The sequence below is a fragment of the Ornithorhynchus anatinus genome, chromosome 16, assembly GCF_004115215.2.
Source record: "Ornithorhynchus anatinus isolate Pmale09 chromosome 16, mOrnAna1.pri.v4, whole genome shotgun sequence".
Classification (NCBI taxonomy): domain Eukaryota; kingdom Metazoa; phylum Chordata; class Mammalia; order Monotremata; family Ornithorhynchidae; genus Ornithorhynchus; species Ornithorhynchus anatinus.
The window spans coordinates 1037271-1049191 of record NC_041743.1 but is presented as its reverse complement, the minus strand read 5'-3'; the positions used below and the strand labels follow the sequence as shown (position 1 = coordinate 1049191).

Genomic DNA, 11921 nt, shown 5'->3' with positions numbered 1-11921 from the left:
GGGAAGGATGAGGGGGAGGATGAGGAGGAGAAGAGGGGAGGAGCCTGATGGGTACAGACTCCTTTCCTGGGGAGGGCTCCGACGGGAGAGGCCTGTCGGGGAGTGGGGGGTGCCGGAGACGGGGGGAGGGGAGGGTCTCTCCCAGGCCCCCAGGCTGCACAGAGCTGTTGCCCTACTTCGCTCTGGTTATGTCATTTTCCATGGATTCTCTCTAATGAGCCAAAGCGGGGCCGCTGGGACGGGCCCGGAATCCCATCTGCCCGCGCTACAGACCAATCGTCGGGGAGGAGGGGAGTTCTGGCTTCCCCGGGACGCGAGTGAGTCATATTTTTGAAAAGAAACCCGATCCTTGCCGAGCGGAGCGGCGGGCCTCGACTCCCGGAGCCGAGCAGCCCGCCAGTTTCTCCGCGTCGGCCACGTGGGGCGGGCCGGATCCCGGCCCGCGTCCCGGCAGTGGGCTCGCGGGAAGGCCGGCGGCTGCCAAAAACAACCATGACGAATCCGACGGGAATGTCCCCTCCAAACCGTGGCGGGGGATTTACGGCAACCGGGTGGCGTGGGAAAGGGCACCGGCCGGCACTGGGGGGAAGGGCCGGGGGGAGCCGCGGACCCCGGATGAAGACGGAGCCGAGGCGGCGGGGTTGGGGCTCGGTCTGACCTGCCGGGATAGGGCGGAGTCACCCCGGTCCAGCGGACGGACCCCGAAGCGCCACGGCCCCACAGGCGTGACCTCGTGCGGCGGGGGGCGTCGAGCCCCTGGGTCTAGGGGCACGGCCATGAGGTCCGCAGGAGGAGGAGGAGAAAGCTGAAAGTGCCCCTACTCAGAGACGGACAAGTCCACGCGCCTTCCCACCGAACGGCCCCGCCACCCCCCAGAAACACTCCCTCCCCCAGAGCCAGGCCCTACAGCATCACTCAGCCGCCTCTGGCCAGGTGCTTGGGGCCGCGGCCCCAGCCGACAGGGCAGTGGTCAGTGCAGCCTCCTCCCGGCCTCCCTGACCTCCGTCCCCACCGCCCCCGGCCCGCTGGACGAGAACAATGTTCGCAGTCAACCATTAAAGACGGCGAGGCGTTCTCCCAAGGGTCGGAGGGCAAGTTCAAGAGAGAAAAAAGCTTCTCAATTTAGCACCAAGACCCACGGCAAGGAAACGGACCTGCTAGGTTCCGGGTTTCCGTGGCCTCAGGAGCCCCGGGACCCGCCCTGTGGGCCAGAACTAACCGCAGAGACGCAGGCGGAAGCGGCCACAGGGTCGGACACATGGCCAGCTCGCTGCTGGCCGAGCCCCAGCCGCTGGCTGCAGCCGGGCGCGAACACACCCAGGGAGGGAGGCGACCCAAGGGTTCGGTCTGGAGGACGAGGATGAGCACTTGTCCTTCCAGGGGCTGCTATCTCTTTCGCTCTCCGCTGAGATCCTTCCTAAGGGCTTCAAGGAAGCTCTCTCCACCTTACTCACCGCTCTCCTGACTCCCTACTTCCCAGCCCCCATCTGGCTGAACCCCTCCCTCACAGCACCCTGGGATCTGGAGCTCCTTTCCCTCCAAATTCCCCTCCAGTGCTTAGTAAATTGCCTGGCACGACAGTAAGCGCTGAACAAACACCATTAAAAAAAAAAAAAAGTACCAGACCTCAGCTCTCCCCTCTTCCTCCAATAAGCCTCTAATTATCAGCATCTCAGCGACCCTCAAGGCATCTCTTGCACTTCGTACACAGTAAATGACCTCTTTAGGTCCATCCTGAGCAAATGGTAATAATGTACACTCGACTGAACACTTGATTTTACTTATTGTGTTCCCACGGCTTGGGAACGCTTCTGAGTCGGCCTCCCCCCTCAGACTGGAAGTCCCTTGTAGGCAGGACCTCATCACTGACAGACCGACTGACAGACTGAGAGGCATAATCCTCCAGATACTCAGATTCAGAGAGGCAAAAGAGACTGTGGTTTACAGTACGTGTGTGAGGAGTTTATCCAAGGTTTCCTGACAGCCTTCAAGAGGCCCCAGGCCCCAGTCAGAGACTTGGCGCAGGGGGTCTCAGCTGAATAGGACCCCGGGGGAGAATCTCCCCTAGGACCCGGGAAACCCCGGGAGGCTGAGCCGCTTGTCACAAGGACCGGGGCCGGGCTCGGCGAGAACGGAGGGTCAGCCGCCTCGGGACGGCCGGGGCTCGTGACGGTGGCTGTTTTCACCACTCCCGTGGCCCGCGGTCGCAGCCAGTAATTACCCCAGTCTGCATGTCCGTGTAGACATCCCCTCCCTCGGCCCGGATCGGGAGCCCCAGTGGACGGGGACTGGGTCTGATCTGTTCGCTAGCCACCTGCGTCACGCCAGGCAAGTGCTCCATCCTCCCCGAATAGTGAAGAACCCCCAGGCCAGAGCTTCGAGCGGTGCTGGGGGATCGAGCCCAGAAGCCCTCCGGGAACCCGGTGACCCAACGTCTCCCTCCGCCCCGAGCTCCACAGGCAGCCAGCTTGCTCCTTCGGGGCTGGGGTTTTCCCGCAACCATTCTGGTGGGAAATCCTGCCAGCTCCCCTCCCGAAACGGCACCGGGGTCCCAAGGCCCCGACGTCCCAGGTTCCCCGGACCGATGCTGGAGCCACTCACCGTTTACGTTGATGGCCGGGAGCACGATCGACATCTTCGGCCTCGTGGTCTTGTTGTGGGTGGTGGCCGGGAGCAGCAGGTGGTCCTGAAAATGATGGGCGGGGGGGGTGAAACGTGGGGTCGGACAACCCCAAGGGTCCTGACCCACGCGAACCCTGGGACCCACCCCGACCTGAGAATCCACCCCGTCCTGCCCCCTGCCCCCACCCAGGGACCCAGCCTTTCCTATCCCACCCCTCTCGGCAACCCCTGGACTCTGGGGCCCTCCCCCCACCCCGGGACCCGCCCCCTCCAAATGGGCCCTTTTCAGGGATGAAAGGGCAGCGGGGGGCCGGAAGGCTGCCCCGGGCTGCAGTTTTAAGGCAGCAGCAAGGCCTGCACAAAGCGCATTGTTAGACACCGAGATCACACATTTTTGAGATATTTCACGAGATAACGACCACCCCCGTGAGAAAACACGGTTCTGCACTCTCAGCAGCGACCAACTGCACAGATGCATCAACTTCGAGAATGAAAACCAAGTTCCCACTGCCCGGTTTTACTGAGCATCTAATCTCAAGCGTCCAACTAATGGCGGGCGGAGATGAATTCCGCTAAATCAAATCAGAGTGCCCGCCTCACGGCTCCATGCACGGCCCACTGCTCCTCTGACTCTGTATCAGGCTCTGGCTCTCCCCTGCCCTCTCCCCAACCTTCACCCCACACCTGGGGTCCTGAGACCCCCTGGAAACTCCTCTGTCTCATCATTCTCTACTGAAGCAGGGGCTGGAGCTTCCTCAGAGGAGCGGGGGGGGGGGGGAGGGGAGGTGTACAACTCCCCTCAGAGGGGTGGGGGAGAAACATATGATCCTCCCCTGGGGGGTGGGAGGGGTGAATATTTCCCCTCAGTTGGGGGGGGGTGAGGAAAGGTATGATCTTCTCCAGAGACAGAGGATGAATGTCCCCACGAGAGAGGTGGGAGAGAAGGAAAAATATGCTCCCCTCCTGGGTGGTTGGGGAGTGAATAATTCCCCTCAGAGGGGCAGGGGAGAAGGAAGCTGATGATTTTCCCCTCGGGAGACTGGGGAGGGGGGTACACCCAACCCTCCCTTCAGATGGCTGGGGGAGGGGAAAGCAGCTGATGATCCCTTCAGGGGTGGAGGGGATGAGGGAAGCTGAGGCTCCGGGAAATCCTCTTTGTGGTGGCGCCTGGTAGGGTCCTACTTGTCGCTGCTGGCTGACGCTCAGTCCCCACCATCGGCGACCCCTTTCCGAGGGTACAGGATGGGGACGCTACAGACCCATCGCACTCCTGGGATGGTTAACTGGAGGAAGCCCCAAGGGAGGCTGAACCGAGCCTTTCGGATAAAGATGGGCTTCGCCCCTAACTGGGAGCTGGTGCCTTGGTTTGGGCTGCAAGCCAGTGCCCTGGTAGCAGGCGGGGTTCTGGGCTGGCTGAACTGGGGGCCGCCCGGGGAGCTGCTGGACAGCTTTCGATGGACGGGGGCAACATTTGGTGGGGGCCATCGGGGGCTTTGGGAATGTCAGAGAAGGGCTGGAGGGAGCTACGCACACGCCCAAAGGTAGGGAGGGACGGCGGCACCCCCTTCCTCTCGCGCTTCGGTGCAAGAGCCAGGCTGGCCTTGTCTCCTGCCAAAGCAATCACGGCGTCCGACCGGCGGCAGCATTTCCCCTCCCTCTCCAGTCCGGGCGGCCGCTAAGCACTTTCCCAGAGCTGCCCACTGCCCCCGCGCTCACAAGCCCCCAGTTTCGGATTTCTCTCTCTCTCCCGGGGCTCCCGGACATGGCTCTAGAGCAGTGACTCACCGGCTCTCGGGCCGGTCTGTGGTCGCTTTGATTCTGGGGGCCCCAGAGTCCACGATGCAGCCGGGCCTGTTTTTTTTTTTTTTGGTGGGGGCGGGGGGGAGCGTCTGTCCCCGGGCCCATCTGGCCGGCAGCAGGGCCCACTGGGGACAGGGTCTGACCCATGACCCCCGCAGGGAACTGATGCTTCGGGAACCGATGCCTCGGGCCCGCCCTCCCTCCGGCCCCGGTGCCCAGCCAGGGCCACCAACTGCCAAGTTTGTCATTCCTGGACGCTGCCTGTGAATGGGGCCGTCCTCTCTCCGGGCACTGCCAAGCCGGCTTCCACGGGAAGCTGCGGGCGGGCAGGGTTAATCAGGGTGCCTGGATCCTGTTCCGTTGCCACCGTGCTTGCCCTGGTCTTAGAACGGAGCAAGATGATTAGCTCATTTCCCACTTTTCTCTCGCCCAGGGCCACGGGGCATCTGCAGGGGCTTCCAGCCTGACAGAGTGTTTGCACAGCGGCAACTTGACCCGTGGAATCCCAGCAACAGCTTGCCAGTCGCTTCCCCTCAAATGTGTCCCACAGGCTGCTGCCCTTCGCTCCTGTCACATGCTGTCCATCCTGCTCGGGAGCTCCCGGCTAGTAGCCGAGATCAGGGCCAGGGAAGACCTGCCTCACCAGAGCTAAGACCTTCAAAGGAGAACAAGAAAATGAGTCGTGCGGATGGACTTGGCTGAAATGCAGTTGTGGTGGGGGAAGGGGTGGGGAGGGGGAGTGTGTGTGCGTGTGTGTGAGAGAGAATGAAAATCAGGATTCAAGTTGCCCTGAGCCCATCTTTTTCATCAGGCTACCGGCTGCTCTAGAGAGGAACGCGACCGTTTACTGTGCATTCGGAGCAAGCGGATCCGTCAGGGCAGGAAACGTCCCGAGGTCGATCAGGTGCATTTTCTAACTCCGGTTTTATTTCCAAACGGTCAGACACGCAGAGGCTGGGGACGGAGCCCAGACCTCTACCGTCATCCCTCCCTCTGCCCTCCCCCTCTCCACACCACGCACGCACGCACACATTCACGTGCGTCCATAAACACACGCAGAAACACACACAGCATTTTCTCTTTGCCATTTCAGGGAGAAGAGCAGACAGCAAAAAAGGAAAGGGAAAAGGCAGGTCTTGAAGACACTGTGCCCGTTGCCGAAGCTGGTTACCCTGACTTGGGGCGCTCTGCTGCTGCCCTGGAAAACACGGAGGCCCACCCGCCGAGTGGAGGCTGTCCCCCAAACACACCCAGGTATTTCCTCGGGGCAAAATCTGCACTACAACACATCTCTCAGATATGTGGAAGCTTCTCTCTCCACCAGAGAATGTGTTTGCAGCCCCTGGGAGGAGGGTGTGAACCCCAACTGTCTGCACTGGTCTTTTCCAGAAAACGGAGGGAAACCCTAATTCCTGGCTGGAGTTAAGGCCTTTGAGAGGTGATGTAAATTGCTGGCGGGTGGAGGGGCAGGGAGCCGGGGAGAGAGAGCCGTTGCTCCACGGACAGAAAGACGGAAGGACAGGCAACCTCTAGACTGTATGCTCAGCTACAGACTAAGCTCGTTGTGGGCAGGGAGTGTGTCGGTCATATTATTATTGATAATAATAATGGTATTTGTTAACCGCTACTAGGTGCCAAGCACTGTTCTAAGCACTGGGGTGGATACAAGGTAGGTTGATCCACGTGGGGCTCACAGTCTTAATCCCCATTTTACAGACGAGGTAACTGAGGCACAGAGAAGTTCAGTGACTTGCCCGCTGACAAGTGGCGGAGTCAGGATTAGAACCCACGACCACTGACTCCCAAGCCCGAGCTCTTGCCGCTAAGCCATGCTGCTTCCCTATATTGGCAGACTGTACTCTCCCAAGCGCTTAGTCACACCGTAAGCGCTCGATAAATATGTTCGACTCACGCGGTGCCGGCCTGACCGCCACCCAACTTCAAACCGCTTCGTCCCGGCTCCGGGTGCAAGACCTATTCCCGCCCAACCCACCGCCCGGGTCTCCTCAAGATCGGTAAAAAGGATGAGAGTACAGGTCAACTGCCCTCTGGGAGCCCGGGGTTCCCGTCAAACCCGCCCGATTTTGCCGGCCCTGGGTCAACGAGGGTGGCAGAGTGCCTCCTTCCCCCCCCCCCCCCCGGATAAGGGGACGGGGGCTCCCCAGGCCTGTTTCCCCTCCCTCAAGCAGGGAGTTCGCACAAAAGCAGAAGTACCCGACTACGAGCGGAGCACTGTACTGAGCATTTGAGAGAATACGAAAGAAGTAGGGGATGGGACGACTACCCTCGAAGAACTTGCAATCTCCAGGGAAAGACAGGCGGGCAGGAACGGAACACATACGGCAGGGATAAAAGGGAAAGCAAGGGGGCCACTGAGAAAACTCTATGCTGGCAAAAATGGAATAATAAATGGAATAAAATGATAACGGCTTCTGTCGCGGCTGTGGCTCCGCCTGGCTAACGGGGTGCTGGAACCAGCCTCCGGGGTGGGCGGCTTTGGGGACCCTGGCTGGGGACTTCGGGCACCGGCGGAAGGGGAAGGTTTCGAAGGGCCGCACAGAAGAGGTAAAAACAAAAAACAAAAACACATCTCAAAGTTCCCCGAGCCGGGCAGCGACCGGTCAGCGACCAGCTGTTACGGTGGCCAGGCCCGGGGAAAGCCCCGACCGAAGCCGGTCCCCACTCCAAACTGGCCGAGATGCCGGGCTCTCGGCTCACGCCCTTTAACCCAAAAACACGCTCCTGGAAGACGGGTCTCCCTCGCTAAAGCCCAAGTGACCGAGCTGCCAACCAGAGCTGCCGTGAGGAATCTACAGAGCACCTCCACAGGCGGGCTGGGCGATCCCGACACAGTTTTACTGGCCAAGACGCGTGGCCCGGTAGACGCCACGTGAGACTGGGAGTCAGGAGAGTGGGGTTCCGGGCCCGGTTCTGATCCTGCCTTGCTGTGTGACCTTAGCTCACCTCCTCCAGGAGGCCTTCCCAGACTGAGCCCCCCTTTCCCTCTGCTCTTCCCCCTTCCCCTCAGCACTGTGCATATTTGCATATATTATTTATTAGCCTATTTAATAATAATAATAATGTTGGTATTTGTTAAGCGCTTACTAGGTGCCAAGCACTGTTCTAAGCGCCGGGGTAGATACAGGGTAATCAGGTTGTCCCACGTGAGGCTCACAGTTAATCCCCATTTTACAGATGAGGTAACTGAGGCACAGAGAAGTTAAATGACTCGCCCACAGTCACACAGCTGACGAGTGGCAGAGCCGGGATTCGAACTCATGACCTCTGACTCCCAAGATGTGTAGATCTCTATGATTCTATTTATCTTGATGATGTCTGCGCTAGACTGCCTGTTTTGTTCTGCTTTGCTGGCGGTCTCCCCCGTTTAGACTGTGAGCCCATTAGTGGGCAGGGACGGTCTCTATCCGTTGCCGAATTGTACACTCCAAGCGCTTAGTACAGCGCTCCGCACAGAGTAAGCACTCAATAAATACTACTGAATGGATGAATTTCACCTTTCTGGACCTTGACGCCCTCCTCTGGGAAATGGGGATGCGATCTCCGCTCTCCCTTTTACCTATGCCGTGAGCCCCTTAAGGGACGGGGATCGTGACTGATCTGATTTCCTCGAACGGGTCCCGGTGCGTGGCATGGAGTAGGCACTTTATCAATGCCACTGCTACTCTGAATCTGGAGGCACCCCTGGCTCAGACTGTGGTGTGGACAAGCGAGGGCACTGTCTACCCAACGGCTGCTCCCCTTCCCCTCCCTGGGGCCTCCGCCCACCCCAGCCCCTCGCAGAGCCTGGATAACCGAGGCCCCGATCTCCCTCCGGAATCGCTCCCGGCGGAGCTGAATCCTCCCCAGGTTTGGGACTTGCACCGACGGGCCGGCCTCTCCTGCCCTATCGGGGGCCTCGCCCGGCAAGGCGGGATGGCGCCGGGGGGCTCGGGTTCGCGGTCGGGAGGGGTTCCAGATCACAGCAGGCCCCAGCCCCGCCCAGGCCCCGCCCGAAAGCTGGTCACTTCTGGCCGGGTTTCTCGCCCCCCAGGCCCCTAGAGGGAGGAAGCCTCCCCGGTGCGGCGGGCTGGCGTGGGCGGCTCCGACGGCCCGGGCCGCCGGAGCCCGGCTCCAGGGACCGCAGGCTTGGGACATCTGCTTCCAGTTACTCGCGTCCTCCCGGTGCAAGCGGCGCCAGCGGGCCCGCCTCGCTCCCCGTGCGCGGGACGGCCGCAGCCTCAGCCCGCGGAAACCCAGTATCCCCGACGCCGCAAGGAAACTCTGAATAACGAAGTAACCGGCTGAATAACGAAGTAACGAAGCACAACACAGCGGGAGCAGAGCGGACGAGCGGACGAGGATCGCCCGCTCTGCGGAACCCGGCTCCGGAAAACCCGGCTGGGGGAATCCAGGCTCCCGACCTGGATTGGGCTTGGGCAGCAGGGTCTGGAGGCTTGGCGGGGCTCCCTTCCCACGCCAACGACCACCCCGTTGCACTTCGCGGGGCTTCGGCCGAAGCGCCGGGCCGCAGGCCGGCCCGTGAGGCCCCCCGGTCCGACCGGACCGACGGGACCGACCGGAGCGACGGGCTCCTCCTGGGACACTGGAGTTTGAGCAGCTTGGGACGTCGCAGGGCCCGGGCGGGTCCCGACACCGAAAAGCAGCAGGGTTGCTGGATCCTCCCGCTGGGAGGAGAGCCAGATAGGGGCCATGAAGCTGCGAGTGGCCACTAAGAGCCTGGGGCACCTAGCGTCTCCACCCACGGTGGGTTTCCTAGCTGGTCGTGCAGAAGGGATAAACCCAGACAGAGCTCTTCTTGGTGGCTGACAAAACGCACTGGCAGAGAACGGCCCGCCTGCTCACAGCGGACCAGCTCCTCTGCGGGAACCCCCCCGGCCTGGGTCAGCCGGCCTCGACCCCCAAGCCACCCCAAGCCCGGGCCTGTCAGGTCAGGGGAGCGGCTGAAGAGAATGGAACCCCGGCGATCAGAGAGCCAGCCCTGGCCTGGGAGACCCTCTCCAGCCGCCGTGCTGCAGCCCCTTCCCCGGGCCTGACCCCGCCGACCCCTCGCCGGATCCTCGGTGCTACAATCCAGGGGACGCCTGACCACACGAAGGCCGGAGGCCAAGCCTGGACCCAGCACAGTCCTCACGGCCCCATTTCCAGGTGCCCGGCACTCCCGTGATCCAGACACCCAATCCCCTCCTACACGAGCAGGCGGGAAACAACCAGACCACCGGGAGCAGGCCCGGCACCGAGAGGCGCCCCGGGATGGGCTGGCCCGCTCAGCCGCCCGCCCCCACGGGTCCCCGAGGTCCTGGGACACAGTGGCCTCTCCCCGCATCTGTGACAATCACGCAGGGACGGGGGCAGAACGAGACCGTCAGATCGGGCCCACGCGGCCAAGAACGCGGGGCTGTGGCGGCACCGCGGGGGGTGGACCTGCAAGCCGGGGGTGGCACAGCGGCGGCGGGGGGTGGCACTCACCCTCCGGAAAGACACAACGTAGAAGGTGTCTCCCCGCCTGTGGATGGCTTCGAAGAAGTCTTGGTAGCTTCGAGGCGAGGCGTAGTAGACCTGCAGCTCGCTGCTGGCGTTCCTGCCGGGCCAGAGGGGGAAACGCCGTGAGAGGAGGGTCGGGAAGAGCCGTGGCCATTGCAAGGGCTGCCTGGGGTCGGGGGGAAGGGGAGAGGGGCCATCCGCCACCTCTCCACCCCAGGCGGAATCCCGATCCTTGTCCCGAAACCAGCCGTGGGCTTGGGAGGACGGGGCCCGCTGGACAGTAGGATCCCGTAAGCAGCACAGGTCAATCCTCAGCGCGTATCCCCCCCACCTCCCAGGGCTTCCAGGCCAGGGAGCGCCACCTGCTCCTTCCTCTATGCGCTATTCTTCAGTGCCCACCACGCACGACAAACATCCATAATCGAGAGAGCACTGTGGCCAAGTAGAGGGACCGCTGGGCTGGGACGCGGATTCTAGCCCCGGCTCTGCCTCTGGTCTGCCGCCTGACCTTGGATAAGTCACTGAACTTCAGTGGGCCCAGGTTTCTTTCTCTGGAAAATGGGGTTAAGATACCTGCTCTCCCTCCCTCCACTCTTTGTGGGATAAAGACTGTCCAACTGGATTATCCCGCACCTACTTCGGAGTTTAGGAAAAGGTTTGGCACACGGTACGTCTTCTGTCTTCAAAAATGACTACTTTCTCGCTGTTACCTATCTACTCTCTTCTCCCATCACACGCCAGCTTGCACTCTTCGTTCCCCTCGAGCGAAGCTGCGCACCGTGCCTCGTTCTCCTCTCCCCAGCCTCTCCGACCTCTCGCTCACGCCCTTCTTCCCGCCTGGAACCCCACTCCCTTTCAAATTCACAGTGCTCTCCACTTTCAGAGCCCTTCAGAAATTCCACCTCCTCCTGGAGGCCATCCTGGATTGATTTTTCTTCTCCCTCCCAAGTCGCGTACGGGGAAAGCCCAGGAGGGCGGAAGGAGAAGGGAGGGGAGAAGGTGGGAGCAAGAGGAGGAGGGCGGTGGAGGAAGGCGGGAGAAGGATGGGGCCCCCGGCCCACTCACCTGGAGCCGGTGGTCTCGGTGTACTTCACAGCCATCAGCTGGGAGGTGGGGGCCGGGGCTGTGGAGCTCTGAAAGAGGAAATCGGCTTTTGATGGGCGACGGGAAGCCACGAAGGCCTCTTCCGTCGCTCACGGGACACACAGTTCAATCCAACCCCACCAGGCCAAATCCTCCCCGTACAGGCTCCTCCAGTCACCACCGCTGGGCACGGCGCCGAGGTGGGAAGGAGAGCGCGGGGGCCGGAGGGGGCGGCGGGCAGGGGACGCAGCAGGTAGCCCAAGCCTGCAATCGAGGCTCCCACCGGGGCCTCGGGTTAGAGACGGATGACCGACCGGCCACAGGAGAGGCTAGCGGGCAGTGAGATCCCAACCGTCGGGGGAGGAGCAGCTCTGGTGGAGGACCAGGTGGAAGGGTCAGAGCTCCGCGGTGGGTCCAGACAGATATGGCGGGGAAGAAGGGGGAGAGAGGGGCAGGGTGGAGTAGGCACGGGGGAAGGAATCAGCACAGAAGTGTGGTTTCCAAAAAGTTCACTCCAGCGGAGCGAGGGCAACCCTGGAGCCGGCGGGTGGCGGGGCCAAACCAACGAGAGGAGGCGCTTCTCCGCCTGGGCGCGGGGGCGAAGGAGCACCTGGAGGAGCCGTGTCTGGTGCTCCTGTTGCTGCTGCTGCTGCTGGCTGTCGGTCACTCGCCGGGACTTGGTCCTCTCCACCTCGTGCCTGTGCACCCAGCCGCGGAGCTCGTGGTTTAACCTGTTCCAACACAAGTTCGGGTCACCCCAGGCCGGGGTCGGGGCGGAGTCCCACGCTGGGCCGCGGTGTGGGGGGAGCGGCGGCCTTCTCACCTCTCCGGGGCTCTCTGTCTCAGACGACAGTGGAAGCCACCGTTACCGCTTCGACAAGAAGGCGCTGACCCTGGTAACACCCTGCACTCCC

General features: G+C 62.0%; 1 protein-coding gene across 3 annotated transcripts in view; it reads right to left on the bottom strand.

Moving 5' to 3' along the window:
* Positions 1-11921, bottom strand: part of ATF6 (activating transcription factor 6) — a 31031-nt gene that overhangs the window by 2752 nt on the left and 16358 nt on the right. For all 3 annotated transcript variants that reach the window (XM_029080805.2, XM_029080807.2, XM_029080806.1), the window contains exons 12-15: positions 11618-11738; positions 10990-11057; positions 9910-10021; positions 2602-2686 (exon numbers count right to left, since the gene is read on the bottom strand). In XM_029080805.2, coding sequence (XP_028936638.1) covers positions 2602-2686; positions 9910-10021; positions 10990-11057; positions 11618-11738 — 386 coding nt within the window. The remainder of the gene's footprint in view (positions 1-2601; positions 2687-9909; positions 10022-10989; positions 11058-11617; positions 11739-11921) is intronic.